At 45.5% G+C, this 21030-nt stretch overlaps 1 protein-coding gene and 1 long non-coding RNA gene across 5 annotated transcripts in view; both read left to right on the top strand.

The window, feature by feature from the left end:
* Positions 1–10658, top strand: part of LOC135107981 (uncharacterized) — a 72484-nt gene extending 61826 nt beyond the window's left edge. For all 4 annotated transcript variants that reach the window (XM_064018483.1, XM_064018491.1, XM_064018510.1 and 1 more), the window contains 2 exons: positions 366–443; positions 6272–10658. In XM_064018483.1, the coding sequence (XP_063874553.1) occupies positions 366–443; positions 6272–7525 (1332 nt within the window). In that variant the 3' untranslated portion in view covers positions 7526–10658. The remainder of the gene's footprint in view (positions 1–365; positions 444–6271) is intronic.
* Positions 10659–11031: 373 nt separating this feature from the next.
* Positions 11032–21030, top strand: part of LOC135107963 (uncharacterized) — a 55993-nt gene continuing 45994 nt past the window's right edge. The window contains exon 1 of the long non-coding RNA XR_010272073.1: positions 11032–11204. This is a non-coding gene — a long non-coding RNA (uncharacterized LOC135107963). The remainder of the gene's footprint in view (positions 11205–21030) is intronic.

Here is a 21030-nt window from a genome sequence, read left to right as displayed (position 1 = left end):
GTGTGTGTGTGTGTGTGTGTGTGTGTGTGTGTGTGTGTGTGTGTGTGTATGTGTTGCGTGTGTAAAGTAATGCATGTTTCTATTGCCTTTTATTACTTTCTATTAATCTGAAAATATGAATTAGTGACATGAAACATATATACTACTTTAAAAGAATTAAGTTTAGGAAACTGTCGATGCTTTATGAATTGAAACAGTGAAAAATTCAGTCTCTCACTTTGCCTCAAACTAACTTTAAATCTTCTTTCCCTCTCTATGCTCACCTATCATTATTTTTTTCAGAAGATATCTTTATTTCCCCTTCCCTGCTATCCCTTTGATCGTTTCCCCACATACGTTCACTAACCAGTCCCTTTCCTCCGCAGATGAATCAGATGTGCAAAGTTTGTGGCGAACCAGCGGCAGGCTTCCACTTCGGTGCCTTCACCTGCGAGGGTTGCAAGGTGAGTGATGAGGCGGCGTGGCAGGTGTACTTTCTGGTAATCCTATTAGAGGGCATTCTGAGAGGTAATAACTGCACAGCAAAGGATGATATGGTGCTTGCGTGACATGGCGAATGGTTTGTTGCGTGTCCTGTCCATGATACCAGACTTGGAAACACACACACACACACACACACACACACACACACACACACACACACACACACACACACACACGGTCACACATAAGATTCATGACTCTACATCAGTGCAGCTTTGTTGTGACCACTGAAGCTCACATATTCCCATTTACATCGCTGAGAGAGAGAGAGAGAGAGAGAGAGAGAGAGAGAGAGAGAGAGAGAGAGAGAGAGAGAGAGAGAGAGAGAGAGAGAGAGAGAGAAATAACGAGAAAAACAGACAAATAGACAGAAAGACCATACAAAAAACTAATCAATAGGTCAGTAGAAGTTGGGTGTGCATCTTCTTGACTGTCCTCTTGTCCTTAAGATAATGAAAATGGGAAGTAAATTTCTCTTTAGATTTCATGCCTTCAATTCTGACGCAGCATAAAAAAGAACGATGACTGACAGGAAAAAGAAAGGAAGAGGAAAAGGAGAAGGAGAGAAATGGAGGAAGGGGTCATGTAGATACAAAAGAGAGGAAGAAAAAGAAAGAGAGAAACAGTGGTGCATGAGTTTATATAAATCACATGTAAAAATAAAAAGAAAATAAAAAAGATAAGACAGAGAGGACTAGAGTGCATAAGCATACGTATCAGAATGAAATAAAAATCTGAGCTACACACACACACACACACACACACACACACACACACACACACACACACATACACGGGACGGCCACCCAGTCAGCCGTGCACTTCTCTTCATCAAGGGGTCCCCATGGGCGTTGATCCTCGGCCGGGCCCTCCCTCCTCGACCTTCCCACTGCCGCCATTCTCAGGCTGATGGCAGGGTCGTGACGCGGCTCCGTGGTGTATCACTGTTTTATTGCGAATCTTAATCTCTACTCCTAACAACGGGGGAGGTTTAAAATGCCAGGTAATGCGTAATCTTACCCGGCCGCCTTGGGACTCACTTGTGTCATAAAAGAGGATATGATGAGACAGGCTTCGGGTGAGCGCTGTGGACTGGCTTGTCTTCCTACTGCTGCTGCTGCTGATGCTCCGACGATCGTCCTTATCTGGCTTATTTCTGTCCATCGGATGCTCTCTCTCTCTCTCTCTCTCTCTCTCTCTCTCTCTCTCTCTCTCTCTCTCTCTCTCTCTCTCTCTCTCTCTCTCTGATGATGATGGTGCACCGTTCCCTCGTGATATCTTTATTTCTGGCTCCCGTCATTTATGTCTCTCTCAGCCGGCTTTACCATTCCTCTCTTGACAGTATCCCTTACCTGGGCTTTCTTGTTCGTTCTGGATGTCATAATAATGTTTCTTTTCTTTTTTGTTGGGGGGGGGGTCCTTTTTTCAGTTCTTTTCCTTCCGTTCTTTTTATTGTGTTTTATTGTAATGTTCTTTTTTTTATTCTCTTCCAAATTTTTTGTGTTCTTTTCATCTCCATCATCATCATAATCTTTTTCTTCTTCTTCTTCTTCTTCTTCTTCTGGTGGCGCAAGCTGGTTTTTAGAGGGACACTTCTGCGGACACTCAAGTCGCCCCACAGAGCTTCCTGATGCAGTCACCGTCAAAAAGAGGACTATATTCTGAAACACTTGTACGCTGCACCTCAACTACTTTCTAAAGGCTCTAGTTGAAGTTATAAGTGTTTTGAAGGATTTTTTTTTTTTAAGGTCTTAGTGGCAGATTAACAAGATTTTTACATAATCAACAGGAGAAACACTCTTGAGAAACCGGCTAATCATATCTGTTGCCTTTGAAAATAGTCGTGATGAGAGAGCAGAGTGTTTCAGAATACGTGCTTGAAAAATGGCCAGCTTCCGGCAAGACTCGAATGCGGATCAGTAAATTTACCACGTTATCTCATCGATGGATACATTAAATGAATTACTTAGAGAGAGAGAGAGAGAGAGAGAGAGAGAGAGAGAGAGAGAGAGAGAGAGAGAGAGAGAGAGAGAGAGAGAGAGAAACCTGGAGTAACAGAAGAATCCATCGTACTTATATTATAGACGGTTATCCCAGGGCAGGTGGTCGCGTCAGGAGCGCAAGGATCAAAGTGCAAATTATCGCAAGTTATGAATGTTTTTTTTACGTAAAGTGATAGCCAGGCTGTTGTTGCGAGTGTGTCCCAGTCCATTGTTGAGTGGCCTTGGGTTGGAACTGTTTTGCAAGAAGGCAGGTGTGCTCGAGTGATACTGACTAAATGAGCTGGGTAGAAATGAAGATGGTAACGAACGTGCTTTGTTGTTGTAGCTGGTGGTGGTAGTGGAGTTGTAGAGTTAGAAGTAGTAGTAGTAGTAGTAGTAGTAGTAGTAGTAGTAGTAGTAGTAGTCAATGAGGCTTTAGTGGTAATTGTTAATGTTAAACTGTAATTGCTATTGTTATTGTTCTTCTTGCTCCTACTTCTGTTGTTTTTATTGTTGTTTATAGTGTTGTGCTACTCCTGCTTTTGTTTAGTTATTGGCATCATTATCGTTTTCATCGTTAACATCAACGTTACTAATATCATCGTCATTACCTGATTAATTTTCGTCAACATCATATTGCTGTTGTCATCACCGTTATTTTTCAGCATCCGAACTATCTCTCTCTCTCTCTCTCTCTCTCTCTCTCTCTCTCTCTCTCTCTCTCTCTCTCTCTCTCTCTCTCTCTCTCTCTCTGCCTGTTGCATGTCAGCGTGGGTCTGCAAGGAAGTGTTCACCACAGCGCAGCGTGTTTCTTTGCACTGGAGACCCAGACACTAATTTTTTTCGTTTTTCTTGCAATATTTTCAGCACACCGACGACTATAGCATTTTGTGTTTTATGGCAATCTGCAGCACGACTCTTGATAACGTACAAAAAATAAGAGATACATAGAAGAAAAGCCGACAGACTGACAGAAAGACGGACAAGACTGCAATCATGTATCTGAGAGTTTATTATTAGAATTCGGCTTATTATCATGATATCATTACTGCCACAACAAGCACACCACGCCGTGATCACCGTCATCATCATTCACCCCCGACTTTCCCCTCACACGTCCCTGCCATTGCATCATAACTCACCACACCGCCACCACACACCTTACTGAGCTTCACCACACAGCACCACACCACACTACACCACAGCACCTTAAATACAACTAAATACAAGTTCCGGCGCTACCACATTACCTCAGCACCACACACACACATATGCACGCACTCACCCGTACCTACAAGCTTCAGTCACACACTATATCGACGCACACATACACGCGCGCGCATCGCCAGAAACAAACGACTTCTCTATTGTCTGTGGCATCGAGTGTTTTATATGCCGGGTAGTTCGTCTTTTGTTGGGCTTCGGGTAGTTATTTTTCACGACCCCCATCAAGCTTTTGTGTTCTGTACTTTTGTGTGGGCGAGAGCTTTTGTCCCGCGTTTAAAGGCTGTTCCAGGATTGTCTAGAACCTCCGCCCTCCCCTTCCTGGCGGCCGCTCCTCTTCCTTCCCACACCACCCACCCTTCTCTTCCACCACCACCACCACCGCCTTCTCCTCCTCCTCCTCCTCCTCCTCCTCCTCCTCCTCCTCCTCCTCCTCCTCCTTCGTCTCTTCTCATGCCTTCGCTCTCATGCTCTTGTGATGTGGTCGTGAATCGTGATAGTCATTGCTGGTTGGTTGTATACACGAGTACTTACTATACAAGCGCCTTTCCCTTCCGTTAACTCTTTGCTTTCCCCCTTGGCACGCGTGACAACTGTTCTTTTCTTTTTTTCTTTTTTTCGGCAAGTGTGGTTATTTCCTTTCTTTGTTACATTATTCTTGCTGCATATTTATTATCTTCCTGTCATCAAGAATACGTTTTTTTTCTTCATATTTTAGTACATATCCTTTTTTTTTTTTTTCATCGTCCATCCTTTTGCATTCTCTTTCCTCGTCCTTTGTATTCCACACTTTATACTCCATCTTAAAGTTCTTGTCTCCCTCCCCCCAACTCCCACCCCCAACCTCTCCCATCTCCTTTCACCCCATCCTCTTCCTTCCATTCACCCCATCCCTGCCTCCCCGGTGTCTCCTCCCCATCCAGCCAGACATTAGCTTAAGTATGGGTTACCAACGCCTGCTTTTGTTGTCTGATTTTCCACCTGATCCATCACGGCCTCAGGGACTCCCACACGCTTGCCGGGACTCATTTGTTGGCTCAGGCCCGTGAAGAGGGGGATGGGAGAAAGGGTGGTGGTGGTGGTGGTGGTGGAGGAGGAAGGAAGGATGAGTGGAAGAAAGCAGGAAAGACGGAGTGGAAAATAATGGATGATGTGTCTGTGTTAGTCACTGTGGATGTTCTTTTTTTTCACGATTATTATTATTATTATTATTATTATTATTATTATTATTATTATTATTAAGTGGTGGATTACTAAGAGGTACTTTCCTTTTCATAAGTGAAAAGACAGGTTCAGACACGTAATTGTTTTCACCATCATCATCATCATCATCATCATCTTCCTCTTCTTCCTTTTCTTCTTTGTCGTCTTGTCCTTGTTCTTCTTCTTGTTCTTCTTGTTCTTGTTCTTGTTCTTCTGCTCTGTGTGTGTGTGTGTGTGTGTGTGTGTGTGTGTGTGTGTGTGTGTGTGTGTGTGTGTGTGTGTGTGTGTGTATGTGTGTGCGTGTGTGTGAGTGTCAAAATATTTGCCTTTCCTCCGTCCCTGTCATTCCTCACAAGGCGGTCTTTGTGTGAGGAGGACAAGGTTGTGCGGGCGTGAAACAGAGAAATGTCACCCAGCGCTGGCAAACACTTGTCTTAATCAACATGGCGAGTGTGTGTGTGTGTGTGTGTGTGTGTGTGTGTGTGTAGCTGAAGACACATTAAGAGGCAAGGTGAAGTGGTATTAATAGCCGTTGTAATAATAGTAGTAGTCGTAGTAGTAGTAGTAGTAGTAGTAGTAGTAGTAGTAGTAGTAGTAGTAGAAATAGTGGAGGTGGCAGTTATAATTGTGGTTGTGAATTTATGTCTTCTTAGTCTCATTTCCTATATCACATTATAACAATCTACATCATTTACATAACACCGCATAAGTCAGGTTGTCAAGATTGGCAGCGGTGGTGTGTAGCAGGCGACTGGAACGTCAGGTATCGTTGGCAACACTGTGGGGGAGGGCGGGAGTGTGGAGGTGGGGGGGAGGGGGGCAATTAATGGCCTATCCCCAGTGAGCACGGCGAGGGTCATCCATCTGGACGGGGCAGGGGTGTGGTGACCGCCAGGCCGGCCACCCCATGCGCGAAAATTGAGTGATGAAGGGATAAGAACGCTCATTACACACACACACACACACACACACACACACACACACACACAGGTATCCGTATATTTTCTTCGTGATTCCAATTTATTTTCTCATCTCTCCGGGTGATTGGAACACAGTGCCTGACGCTTCCTGTGAGCATTCGCGGAAAACGTTTACTGCCATGGTGAAAAATGAAGTGCATAATGGAATACAGGAAAAGGAAATGAGAGAGAGAGAGAGAGAGAGAGAGAGAGAGAGAGAGAGAGAGAGAGAGAGAGAGAGACTAGACCAGATAGACAGATAGACAGCGAAAAAGAGGAGAGTTTAATGGACTTCTTGATATCGGTTATAAAACACGAAAAAATACTCTAGTTTAATAACCATTAAGAATAATCTTGTTCATCTAGGTCTTCTTGTTTCATTACTCCTTTTTGTAATAACCTTTATTTCTTTCTTTCCAGTCGTTCTTCGGAAGGACGTACAACAACCTGTCATCGCTGAACGAGTGTAAGAATAGCGGGCGATGTGTTATCAACAAGAAGACGCGGACCTCGTGCAAGAGTTGTCGCCTTCGCAAGTGTCTGATGGTGGGCATGTCCAAGAGCGGCTCGCGGTACGGCAGACGCTCCAATTGGTTCAAGATCCACTACTTAATGCAAGGCAACAACAATAATAATGAGAGCAGTAACGTGAATAATAACAGCATGAGTCCCATCCCGTCTGTTACAACCAGCGGCGACTTGTCCGGCAGCGACCATTCTGTTACCCTCTCCTACGCACCCTCCTCGCCCGGCCTCGCCAGTCCGGCCTCAGAGTCAAAGACGCTCAGTCCAGACTTCAGGGACTTTAAGATTACTCCAGACTTTAAGCTGAGTCCAGATTTTAAGCTGAGCCCAGACTTTAAGCTAGGTTCTGACCTCAAGTCCGGTTTAGACTGTAAAGGACTCAACTCTCCCACGCCCTCGTCCTCAGAATCTCACAACTCGGACTCATCATTGGATCTGAGCGAGAAGTCTCTCTTCCCTCCCTATCCGGAGCACCTGTACCCGAAGGAGCTGCTAGCGTTGTACAACCTGCCTGCACTGACGCCACGCCTGCCGCCTTACATGTCCCCCACCTCCCTGGCCCACAGCTACCTCTACCCTTACTACCCCTCCCTCCTGTCAGTCTACTCACGCCGCCAGTACCTCGACTCGCTACTGCAGAAGGCGCGACAGAGCGAAGCGCCAGCAACAGTCGACGTTGAGGATGAACCAAGGGACCTCGCCTCGCCCAACCGAGAATTTACGCCGCCAACGAAATTTTTTAAGCCCAACACCATCCGTCCTCACCACGAAATGAAAGTGGCGGTGAAGTCTTCTCGTCATTCTCCAGTCAGAGGCCTTCTGTCCCTGCGCCAGGACCTCAATGGACGGGACACACTCCCAGGATACAACCCCGGCCACGATCTAACCCCAAGAGGCAGTCCAGACACTGTTCCCGTAGCTGCCACCGCTCCCCAGGACCTTCCCATTGACCTCAGTGTCAAAAATAAGTCCCCAAGTCCTCAGCGAATTGACAGCGATGATGACAGGTCGGCTTCCAGCAGTCCTCACAGAATGGAGGACGAAGGGAAAGAGGATAAAAATGCTAATGACGAAGTGGAAGAAGAAGGGGAACGAAAAAAAGAAGAACAAGAGACGCCTCTGGATCTGAGCTCAGTAAGGATGGGGTAGTGCCCGAGGCATGACGAGGTTCAAGCATTGAAAAAAGAAAAAGATGGCGACCAAGCGGGAGGAAAATACAGCTTCGTTTCTTTTGACGATCCGGAAAATATTTGTAAGTTGTGAGGCTCCATGACCCCTCCCGCTCACCGCCGCTCGCCTCTGCCGTGGCACCTTTGTCGAGTTATGGAGAGGCGAGTGTTACCGCCTCTCGCTGCTCTTTTCTTCAGTATTTGCTGGTGAAACATGACCACTGATGTGCCATGAAAAGTACAAGTTGTTCCCTCACGCACAAATAGGCAGAAAAAATTACAGACACTTACATGCATATATATAAGTGCACACACCTGATGGTTGCCAGTACACACTCTCACACAGGCGCCTCTGCGCGCCCACAACACACACACACACACACACACACACACGGTGGTGCTCCGGCCTCTACGCTGGAGCTGCGCAACTCTCTTCCGCCATTGTGCCGTCAGCGCCCCGGCAGTGGAGGGCTGGCCTTACCGAGGGGACGAAGTGCGGGCCGCGCAGCACGTCCAGTCTGCTGCTGCCGCCCAGTGAACTAATGTTGGGCGGGGACTGATGCAGTTCTTTTTTTCTCTCATTTATTCTCGATCTCTTGTGATATTATGTGGACAAATGTTACAGACGATTATAATCAAGTATTATATTAGAAGAACATATATATTTTTTATTTTTCGATACTGAAAAAAGTTTAGTACCAGTGATTAACTCGTATATTTTAGGAACATTATCTATGTAATATCATTGCTGTTTTTTGCATGTCACGTGCAAAAATTTGATCTTCACGCACTGTGAATGATGCGTGGGCGTGCCTTGCCTTGCCGTGCAGTGCGCCTCGTCAGTGTTGCGCTCCTGAGGCAAGATGAGGCGACACAAGTCGTCGGCCACGCAGCGCCCAGGACATTCCAGGATGCCACGGTGCCTCTTCCCTGTGTCGCGTGCAAGTGTGCAGGGCCACGTGAGGAAAGAGAGGCTTATCGCACGTGTGGGAATCGCACGTGACGACGCCGAGCCTCGGGTCCGCCAGCGGGTGAACAGCGACCCTCACGCTTCTCCTGACAGAAACTGCGTCCCGAGGCGGATGTGTGTACGGGTGGCAACCAGTCAGTGGCGACCCTAAGCTCACTCCTATTGATTCCCCAGAGCTCCTTCCATGACCCCAGCGCTCCCCTCTCCCACCCCCATAGAGCTCCTCTCTTTACCATAGCGCTCCCCTCTCTCCCTTCCTCAGGCTTCCCATTACTTCCCACTGTATAGGATTCTTACCTTCCTAGAGATCCCACATTTCCCTCCAGCGTTCCTCCTCATTCCAGCTCATTGACCGAGGGCTCCTCACACTTCAAACGGTCGCCTTACTCCCCCTCTAAGACTGTCACGACCGCAAACTCACCTCCCCGGAGCTCCTGGTGACCACAGTGCTTATCTCAGTGTCCTAACCAGAGTTTCATCGCTCCCCTCTCCAGGACTCCCTCACCACACTTACACTCCCCTCACTCGCTCATTCCCATCAGTGTTCTCGCTCATTTCCAATTATAATTCTTCCATTCTCTCGAGTTATTCTTTTTTTTTCTTCATCTCTCTACAGAGTTTGTATTACGCTGTCAGCATTCTCCAACATTGCCTTTCAGTTTAGTGGCTCTCAGCTCCTCAAAGCTCATCCCTCCCACCACTTCTCTCATCTCTCCTCTGCTCCCCCAGCAGTTTTTTTTTATTCTGTCGAGTCTGGTGTTGTGAGATGTGAGTTTTTTTTTATGTTAGAAATGTTCGTCTCGACATCTACAACACCAGCTGCAAGTATTGCTGGGGTGCACCGCGAAAACGACACACAACACATATCGTCCAATATCAACGTTCCAGTATTTGCCGTGTACATAAGTTTGAAACGTAAGTGAGGTACAGCCAGGTTTTTATTGTCTTCAGTAGTAGCTGCCGGAGTCCGAGGTGTGGGTGATCTTTGTAATGTTTATGGTGATGCAAGTGGTGGTCCCCGAGCCTGTAACACCGCCACGGGAGGAATGAAGATGCAATAATTATCACGTACAAAAAGAGAAGGTGGAAGGTGATACATAACATTTGTCCCAGATGTACGTACGGGTGAATGATTCTTGTGCTGGTTAATAGGTTTAATAATGCATTCAGTACGTGAGCCATCGAACGGTCCGCATTCATATTGTCGTCGTCTTCCCACTGTTTTTTTTTTTTTTTTCTTCACCTTTTTAATATTTCATGACAATCGGAGCCACTCAGAGCCGCACCACTTGTCCCTGTCACGGTTCTGTTACGCCTCTTGGCTGAATGTGGCGAAATTCTCTCACACCGTCTTTTCTTACAGTTTGTTGATTTTCAGATACCACATGAAATTAGCCTGTTTTGTTTTCCTTCGTCATACTTTTTTCATGTGCCTCTTTCCAATCGCTAGCCAATACATAACCATTTATTTTTTTTATATAATAGCTGCCCTTATTTTGCTAGGGGAATGGTTCAATGTGTATAGACTCGACTCACATTTCATACACTCTTAACTGAAGCACTTCCCGCACACCCTTTGATCACACATATCAGTCCCCACCGTGATTGTGTTCAGCTCAACTGTAGCTGAACTCAAAACGTATTGTTCAGTATTTCACACCTTCGTTACTTCTTTACAGTGTCAGCATGTTTTATAGTAAAGGTAACACACACACACACACACACACACACACACACACACACACACACACGTGGGGAACAGAAAAGGGAACAAAAAAATGCGAACATTATCGAGTCAACTACACTTCCAGCAAATACACCAAGCCATTTACTACACCATCAGAAATTCCTGTAACAGCATGTCGAGTAAATGTTTGACAGGAATCATTACAACATCTAAGTGTAGTGAGGAAAATAAAATAGTGTTGATTTCGTGTGGTATCTGAAGACCCACCAATCACGACACGGTTATGGGATCATTTCGAGCACAGGTGTGAAAACAAGCAGGTCAGATAGCAACGTACTGCTTCCGGGGAGGGTTGCGTCGGTCACCAAGTATGAATATCGTATTTATTGTAAGTAATTTGTCGGTGCCATCTAGCCTGTAAGGATTAGAGTAATATAATAAATGCTACGACCCTTATTACAGTCGTTTTCTGTTCCTCGACAAAGTGTCGTCATTGATGCGAGCTGAAATATACAAGGTAAGATGGGAGAGTGTCTGCAGCAGCCACACTGGTAAAATAAAATTACGAGGCATAACTGTTGCAAATATGTTTATGCCTTACCATTATGTATGATATATGTATCTAAAAGGAGAGAGAGAGAGAGAGAGAGAGAGAGAGAGAGAGAGAGAGAGAGAGAGAGAGAGAGAGAGAGAGAGAATGGTGTATATGGTTATGAGCGCAAGAAGTGCTTCACTTGCTAGTTTGATGCGCTCTCTGGTGGCGGCTGTGATTCTCCTGTGGATGGATCATGGCCATGTTGCATTCTGTGTGGTGGACACTTTCATCGCTGATTCATAGCTTCGTGAAGGAACACCCAGTGACTGGAAGGAAGCAGAAACATGGGGAACAACTGAAGAAAGAAGAGGGGTAAGGAAAATTTGTGAAATCTGGGAATGAAGAGAGGATCCAGTGGTTCATGCATCACTTCCACCCTCCACTGAGACAAGAAACTGCCAGCAGAGGTTAGTATGTGTGTCCTTTGACGATTCATATGTACAGAATTTTGTGTTCTGTGCCGCCCAATGATAGGTAACTCACAATGTTTTAAAGCTGTTTTATTGACGGCAACGTCGGCAGCACATTTACATATTCTGAGTGAATAAGTGCGATTCTGTATAGAAAGAAGCAGTTAAAAGTGACAGGAACAAGTATTATTAGATTAGCTATTCTAGTAAGTCATTTCGTTCCATAATGTGGCGACAGACCAAGACCTCTAGGAGTAAAGATAGGAGAGCAGTAGGACTGAAAACCAACGAGTGTTGCTGATGCCACCGAATAAACTCCAGCCTCCACTGCTGGTAACCATAGCAACAGCCAGCTGGAGCGCTACCGTCCCCTGTGTTCGTCTTGAACTAGCTTGCCCTCACATTGATAATAACTCACATTTTTTTGTTTTACTGAGAATTTATTTCAAGGTAGCCATACAAGAATGTTGTCAAAACTACTCGTATTACTAGCTAGTGATATCAAACAATGGAAGGTAATGGGCTAGCGCTGCCCACTCATGAAGCGCTTATACGAAATGTGGCTCATTCGACCCTGGTTGATTCGGATCAATCATTGGTACATTGATCCATTGTTACCGACGTCAGTTTCGTACCACATTTAGTAAGAAAGGAGTAGTGGTTATTCAAAACAAGCTTGGTATGAGAAAATAATTTTTAACATACAAGTTAATTTATTGACAGTCGCCGATGACCGAGTTGCATGATATTCGTACAAATGACACACGGAGCTTTATATTACCGTTGTGTAGTTTGTTATATTCGTGCCTTGAAAAACTACACAACGGTAATATGAAGCTCCGTGTGTCATTTGTGCGAATATCATACAACTCAGTCATCGGCGACTGTCAATAAATTAACTTGAATGTTAAAAATAGTTTTCTCATACCAAGCTTGTTTTGAATCATCACTACTTCTTTTCTTACTAAATGTGGTATGAAACCGACGTCGGTAACAGTGTGTGTGTGTGTGTGTGTGTGTGTGTGTGCAGAGCGCAGACGTCATAAGTAACAATGCCACTCGTTTGGTTAAGTTTCAAGACCTATTTGGCAATACAAGCATGGCAGTAACCATGACCTCGCAGTGAGGGACCGAATATAAACTTTCCCATCACCCTCACACAAGTTATTATCTATTTTTAGTTGCTGTGTTTCAGTCAATATACACAGATGTGAACTATGCAAACTGTATGATCCCAAGTGAATGATTTTATGTTTGTCTATCCTTCAAAATCACACTCCAAGTCCTGGATTATATCATGCTCGAAAAGACTGTAAGATGGTCATAATTACAAAATTCAAACTTAAACATGAAAGATTCCGTTAGATGAGTAGCTCAGTTGATGTGAATTTAATGTATGAGTATATTATCATACGTATTCCTTTACGACTCCCACATTATTTGAACCGTAGTCGATTACGCAAATCCAGTCATTAATGTGACGCATATAACGATAAGGTTTAGTATTAAAAGAGACGTTGATGGTGCATTTATTTCCCTTTTCTCCAATTAGAATCTCTTATTTCCCATGATAAACTTGAATTTTGTTATTGCTATTGCCTTTCAATACGTTTAGCTATGATGAAACGCTGGAATTTCGAAAGCAACGTAAAACATCAGACGAACAATGAAGCGTTAAGGAGCGGTGAACACGTGGCAGCAGCGGACCAGCGCGCACGTTACTACTTTCTCAGGCTCATGCACTTTCCTCGGTCCAGGTGAAGGTGAACACATTATAGTTTACGATATTGCGTGCTTTCACAGAGTACGTATGGCTTAATGATATAATGTGCTTAGCTTCATTTTAAACTCGTTAGCAAAGACGAATGATGTATGTCGTTCGCTTTTCCATTATGATATACGGAACAATATTGCTCAAGAGTCTAGCATAAAAGTAAAACATAATAATGAAATGTTTGAAATACATCTCTTTTTTTTTTTTTTTTTTTGGTAAGAGTGAGAAGTGCCACAGCAGGCTGTGTAGTAAGTAAATTTGCAGATATTTTCAATGCTTTATAGGACGCAGCAGACACTAACGATCTATTATTCTCCAAAGAAATGGTAAAGAGGAGTGATGGGAGAGAGATCCCCTGCTAAGGTGGCGAAATTTTGATGGGCAGAGCTTACCCGCTAAGAGATGTTCACTTTTGTGTGGGAAGGAGCCCGAGAAGAATTTATTTTACTCGTTCCTTAGAGACGGAATGACAGTCACGATGCGTGCATTGGTCACTGAAGACGGAGGGTAATGAATAAGTAAGATGGACATAACGGATGTTCTTCAGCTGTGATAATGTGCACAGTGATGCATGGCCGCGGTACTGGTCAGGCTGGTGTGGAGAGGGAGGAAAGATGCGAGTGGGAGAGGGATGCGAAAGTCACTTTATGGAGAGGACAGAGAGCTCTCTCGACCCTAACACTGGCGGCAGTGATCTATGCCATTAATATAGATCGGTATCTCCTCACGACTAGCGGCCACCTGCCTCACTCACCTGCCTCTCACCTGGCGGTAGATAATATGAAAAAGAATACCCGGTATAATACGCGCCGAACAATTCTCCATCACCGAAATGGCCGCTTCATTTTTGTTCACGATGACCGCCTTGACTTGACGGGATTCCTGAAACATTTCAGTGGTAATCTAGTGCTTTGATACAACTGAGCATGTCTTATCTCAACGAGGAAAAAATGGCTGCGAACGAGGAAAAGAAGTGGATGAGGAAAAGAAACTGCCGAAAGAAAGAAAAAAAAGAAAAAAAGAGGAAACGAACATTCATGTCACGAAGAGCAGCTGGCGGACGAACAAATGTTTCCCACGACTGTTAAACAAGTAAGTGGATGGTGCGACGTCTTATCCTAATGGCGGGGACAGAAGGAAGGAGGAAGCACCTGCACGGGAAGGGTGTGTTATGGAGACTACCTGGAAACGAACGTGTCTGGCTGAGAAGGAAGAGAAAAGACGTAAAGAACTGAGGTCATGTGTGTGTGTGTGTGTGTGTGTGTGTGTGTGTGTGTTGTACGTGTACTATCGTCAGCAGCTTATGGCTAACGGAGAAAAATGGCAAATAATAAAATGTAGATTAAGGTAAGGTGGAAAGGATGGAGAGAATGTGAGAAGGAAGGGAGGGAGCTGGTGGCAGTGGTGGTAGTAGTAGTAGTAGTAGTAGTAGTAGTAGTAGTAGGAGGAGGAGGAGGAGGAGGAGGAGGAGGAGGAGGAGGAGGAGGAGGATGGGGAGGCTGAGAGGCTGAGAATAGGAAGGGATAGAATAGCGAGGAGGGAGTGAGGGAGAGGGAGGGGGAGGAGGAGGAGAAGGAATGATGGCGCTCTCCTCCCCCCACCTAAAACAATCGCCCTCGTTAGCGGCAGACAAGTTCTCATTACTGGTCCGTATTTCCGTAATAACTCCCGCTCACGGCTATTGGCAGGGCGTGCTGGGGAGCAAAAAACAGTGAAATTTATTGCCATGAGAACAGGAGAGGAGAGAGGGAGGCAGAGCAGGAGCAGGAGCAGGAAAAGGGAGGCGAGACAGTAGTTGAATGAAGACAGATAGAGGTTGCAAGAAAGATGAAAGTAGGAACAAAACTTGCGTAAGCTGAAACTGAAAGGGAAAACGATCTCTGAAGAAAACACACACACACACACACACACACACACACACACACACACACACAGGTATCAGAACACCCACTTCGCCTCTCTCTCCCTCCCCTCTGCCTCGGCAAGCTAACCACAGAGCACACAAACACAAACGCACGCCATTTTTTCACCTCGTCTAAAACTCGGGAGAAACTGTTCCTTCCAAAATATATGTTTACTTAATGAATGATGAATTCTGGCCATTAGGTGAGTCTCAGGTAATGTGGGAGAGACTTACATGGCGGGCTGTGAGAGGAAGAGAGAGAGAGAGAGAGAGAGAGAGAGAGAGAGAGAGAGAGAGAGAGAGAGAGACGGGGGAAAGATGCGTATTATGTGTGTATGTGTGTTGTGTGTGTGTGTGTGTGTGTGTGTGTGTGTGTGTGTGTGCGTGTGTGCGTGTGCGCGCGCTAAGGGAAGACTGGGGACTGAGGATGAGCAGATGCAGATGAGTTAAGAAAGTTTGCTAATGATGAAGGAGAAAAGGGGTGAAGTGGCACAGCGGGAGGGGGAGCGAGGAGCAGGTGGGCGGGGGCGGCGGAGGGGCGGTGATGGGAGTGGGAGGAAAAGGAGGAAGAGGCAGTGAAGGAGACCTGCTGGTGGGAACTTGAAGGCCGGGTGAAGTCCTGGCAATTTTAATGATTTAAGAAGCTTACAGAAAACGGAGAGAGAGAGAGAGAGAGAGAGAGAGAGAACATTCCGCGTTCTGAAGATAGACTGATGTCGATAGCGATTACATAATGAATATGAAGACAGAGTTTATCATGTGCTTCACTAGATAGCTGCTCATTAATATTTCATGTGCATTACTGTATCACATCAGGACAACTTGGCGTCGCAAAGCGCATGCCAGACTTCCAAATTGTTATTATTGATATAATGTAAAGTAGAAGTTTGTAGATTCTAAGTCTCACCTCATCACTTCTTGGGATCATGTTACAGTTATATATGAATATTTAAGTGTTTTAAGATCACGAAATCCATCAAATATTTTGAAATACCTTTTTTAAATCTTTGTACGAATATTTTCAATCTCTTTCCTCCCTCCTCCCGTCACGATCGTCACGCAGCGACAGTCTCGTTGCCATATTTCACACCAATATACGAGAACGCAGCGCTGCTGGGAGACAGAGTGGAAACCTGAATCTGGAATGTGAACCAGAGGGTTGTGTGATGACATTACAGAGATGTCACGTTGGTTGTGCATGCCCGCCATGCAACGCCAAATGTTCATGTAGCCTTGAACTCATTTTAGAGCTTAAAACTGAATTGGCCTCCCCTGAACTTTCCATTGCAGTTACTATTAGAGGAGAGATGATTTACCAGACTTCTTAAATATGCTTTGTTGGTCTTCATTTTGTTGTTCATCTTTTACAAGTGGAAAAAAAAAAACGCCTCACTGGTCGTGCGGCAACGTGGCTGTTTTAACACAAATACTTAAACATCCTTTTTTCAGGAAGTACTAAGCATGATGCTGAGTCTTAAGCAATTACGTTGTGCGCATTCCTGAAAGACTTGCTAGCTTTAGCTGGTATTTTACACTTTTCTCGCTGACCATGATGTTTTCCTTGCTTATTTGTTTTTTTTTTTTTTATTTAACGAAAGCAGATTTTTCAAGGAATAGGACACTTACCTGGATATAAATTGTTCAAGAACAAGATTGTCGTAAAAAAGTCATTAGGTTCAACATCACAAAGGATGTCATGGTTGTCTGCCTCGTGTTTGTTGACCCGCAAGATTCTTGTTTATACTTTTAATTAAATTATGTGTGGGATACGGAAAGAAGACGCTATTAATTATTCGTTAACTCCCTTCTCTATACACATGAATTATTTGTCAAACTTTTTCAAGCTTATTAAAGTTGCATTTGGAAGAGAGAAGAAATTGGTTCTCGAACATAATGATAGGTGAGCGGGGAAGACTCAATAATCAGGTGTTAGTGCTGAGTCATTAGAGAGCTCTGAAAGAACACAACATCAATCATTATTGGTAGGGATGATAGATGGATACTGGTAGGTTTGTTTTATATAGTGTCTGCCACGTGTAGGCCTACTGGCTTTTTGGAGCCTTATTTTCTTATGTTCTTTCTCATATACATTTGTACAATAGCGTTCTTTTTTACGTAGTTTGTTAGTGTTACAACGAAAAGTTCCATCTGATCCGGTCTCTCTCGTGTGATGCTTGTCAGACATGAAAAATCAAGCCTTTTGTTGTTCTCTTACCAGAGGTTATAAGGCGCTACCTATGAACTCTTCTCTCTCTCTCTCTCTCTCTCTCTCTCTCTCTCTGGCCTCGCGTGGTTCATCTCACTGCTTCACCTCTCATCATTCATCATGCCCTGTGTTTGCTAGTTTGCCAGCTGCTAGTTCGCTCGTTCGCCGCTGCCTCAGACCCGCGCCGCCAGGACAGGAAAAGGGAGGGAGAGGGAGGGAGAGAAGCGGATTCACTCGCTCACCAACCTCTGCCGGTGACTTGCCGACCTCCTCACCTTTCACATCACCTAGTCCTTGTTTCTGTCTCAAAGGAGGATGTCTCGAGAGAGATTGAGCTGCTATCCTGTCACTCCAGTCAGTTCCAGTTAGCGCGCGGTTCCCTCGCCTTGCTGCTGTGGGGCTGGGTGGCTCTTTGGTACTCTATACATATACGAAAATGTTAGTCGACTTGACGCGTAGAGTTTGCGAATTCGATATTGGCTCATGGCAGCTTTTCAGTAGAAGAGGTAGCGTTGTCAGTAACTTTATCCAGTAATGTGTAACCTCGATATTATGGAGCACTACACTCTGGTTAGTGTCAGCAGGGCCTGTGCCTTGAGCCGCTTTAGGCCGCTATTGTCATCTTTCAGCTGGCCGCCTTCATTTTTCTATACCCGAGGAGACAGACACGTGCTCAACCCCGTGTGGTTCATAAGTGAAACTCCAAAGAATAAAAAAAAAGGTTGATCTAGTCTCGACTCAACAATGTTTCATGTTGCGTCGCCCTGCCTCATTAGTTCAGTGGATAGCAGATACATTGCCGTGCGATACATTGCCGTGCGTTCAGATATTACTCGCTCCCTACTCTGCCCAGCCTTGCCATTTCCGAGAGCAGTCTACACACAATTTCATTTATTTTTTTATGCCATGGGAAGAGCGGCTTAGTGTTTAAAGAAAATGGAGAAAAAAACCGCTTAAGAGTTACATTCCTAAAGAAGAAGACTGTAGGCTGCATTCTATTTAGTTTCAATTTCCAATTCATTACTGCATGGGGAAGCTTTTAAGATAGTCCTCCCTCGCGTGCATGTCCATTTCTGTTCTTGGGTCTTCAGAAAACAATCTGGAAATTGGGAAGTTACGTATTTTGCATCCAGGTACTTGATTTCGTCCTTACCTATGTTTATTTCACTCTCATCGCGTCCCTTCTACGCCTCAACCGGACTCTTACTCCTCTTCTCTCTCTTATTCCTCCTTCCTCCTTATTCCTCGTCTCTGTCTTCTTTTCTTCCTTCCCTCCCTCCTGTCAGGACCCTAGCCTATCCCTTGCTTGTCTCTTCTCTCCCTTCTCCCCATTCCTTCTTCTCCTCTTCCTCCTCCACGTGTTAAATCTCTATAATAATGAAGAGTAATGGATCTCATCAGCACGGGGATGAGTGGAGTGTGACCACGAATGGGTAAGGAGAGGTGGAATGCAAGGAAGTGGTGCTCTCTTGTGGTGTATACATACCAACGCCATGCCTACCCTACACCACCACTCCTCTTGTGTGTGTGTGTGTCTGTGTGTGTGTGTGTGTGTGTGTGCTCCTACGTCTCTTACTTTAGATTACTGTAGTTAGTCACAGATAGTCTCGTAAACGCCAACTAGTCTACTAGTTTGCTCTTTCTTTGTGTTTCTTTCTACGCGTCCCTTAAGCACTAACTGATTTACTGGTGTTTGTTTTTCTTTGTTTATCTCAGTACGTATGTACAGTATGTTCGTCTGTCTCGTAAGAGCGAAGCGAAGCAATGTCTCTCTGGTATGTTGATTATCAAGTTGTTACAGTCAACGCATCTTCCCATGGCTTCCTTCTACCTTAATATCTTTGTTTCATACTTCTTCCCTTTTTTTTCTCCTCCCCAGTCTTCCCTATACATCTCATCCTCCCATAGCTTCCTCCTTCAACTCCCTTTCCTTCCTCTTCATTAACCTTTCAGTAATCTATCTCTTCTATAGTCTCCTTGTTCTCTCCTCACCTGCCTCCCTCTCTCACCCAAAGCTCTCAGTCCATCCACCACCAAGTCTCCTTTCTCTCTTAAGAATTTCATCCCTACCCGCCTGCTCTCCTCACTTACACACTGTACCCATGCCATGCCAAAGTAACACATCCAGCACAGCCACGGTCACCAAGCACCACGCCGTCACCATACACAGCAACACGTAATCAAATAGTCATCATCACATCGCTTTCCTTTTTCTTCTTTCTTTTTTTTTTAATCTTTCGTTTCAAGACAGGAACACATAAATTGCATGTTTAATACCTTTTATGAGGCTATACCACTTGGAAAGACCGAGACAATTGTGTGTATATATATAAAATGAAAAGAAGTGAGATGGCATGGGAGGGACGGACGAAAGGGAGGGGGAGTAAGGGGAAGGAGGGGAGGGAGGGGGGAAGAGGAAAAGGTTTGAAAAAAAAAAAAGTATATTCTTCAGAAAGATTACTGAAGGTTTTTGCATTTATTTACAACACGAAATTGCAGGTGCCTCAGCGGGGGAGTATTAGAGGTGCGGGGGGGCAAGATTCCAGGTGCGGGGGAGGGATACTGGAGGGGACGCTCTGAGAGGGAGGAGGGGAGGGAACGGGAGGGGACGGGACGGGACGGGACGGGATGGGAAGGAAGCATGTTGGAGGGAGAGAGAGAGAGAGAGAGAGAGAGAGAGAGAGAGAGAGAGAGAGAGAGAGGTGGAGGGGGTGATTGTCAGACCAGTTCTTTCTCCATCGCCGTGTTGGAGAGACCATGGATGTTTCTCTTTTTAGGGGCGAGAGAGAGAGAGAGAGAGAGAGAGAGAGAGAGAGAGAGAGAGAGAGAGAGAGAGAGAGAGAGAGAGAGAGAGAGAGAGAGAGAGAGAGAGAGAGTAGAAAAAAGCTAAAAAGTAATAAAAAAAACATTTGATGCACACACACACACACACACACACACACACACACACACACACACACACACACACACACACACACACACACACACACGGTAAAAACAGCAATTAGAATAACACGTATTATGAGCAGCAGCCGCGCGTTTATCAGTTAGCAACCACTGCAGGCAATTCACCACACACTAATCACCCGGCACTTAACCACACGTTTTTAACCTTTAATGAACATTCCTTAAACAAGCATTCCTCAAGAAGCAGCAGCAGCAACAACAACATCCAACATACAACATCCAGCCAAAAATTCCTGCAGTCTGTTGTGCTGAGCTTCGTAGGAGCTCTCAACCCAAGTTACCTCTCACCAACACACTATTACCACTCCTAATGTCCCTGGTGCAGCGAGCATGTGTCCTGTCTTTCGTGCGTCCATCCGCCTCCACTCCCCTTGCTCCTCCCCCTCCAGTCATGTCCTGGGAGGCTATTATAAAGTAAAATAGGAACGCGTATAATAGCGAGCGATGAGCGGGCCCCCAGTGGCGAGGGAGGCAGGGATCAAGTCAAGCTATTAGCACAGTGACCACGCCGCTGGCCCCGCTCATGACCTCGCCGTCACGCGTAGGTCAGCTCCCCTCCACCCCACCCTCCTGATGCACCCCACAAGCTTCCTCACCCCCTCCCCTCACCCCTCCCTATGTTACCTCCCCCTTCACCTCCCCCAGCCCCCCCAACGAGTCCCGTCTTCTCCACCGGCCACGCTGAGTTCCGCCCCTACCACTGACCCCAAACCCCCCCCTTCCACACGTCCCTCCCTCCCTTCCTTCCTACCTAGTCTCCCTCTCCACCCCCAACTAACTTGCCTCATGTGGTTTTCTCTCCCTGCCTCTCTCTCTCTCCCCCGCCTCTCACAGCCTCCTCTTCCTCGTGTCTTGACTGCCTCCCTCACTCTCTCGCTCTCTCCCTCTCTCTTGACTTCCCAACTTTTCCTTTTCTCCTGATGCTACCGCCACTCCGCCTTCACTCCCTCGCCCCTGCCTCGGCCACTCTCCA

Source organism: Scylla paramamosain, chromosome 2 (assembly GCF_035594125.1).
Source record: "Scylla paramamosain isolate STU-SP2022 chromosome 2, ASM3559412v1, whole genome shotgun sequence".
Classification (NCBI taxonomy): Eukaryota; Metazoa; Arthropoda; class Malacostraca; order Decapoda; family Portunidae; genus Scylla; species Scylla paramamosain.
Note: the sequence above shows the minus strand (reverse complement) of the source record. Positions and strands in the feature narration are given on the sequence as shown.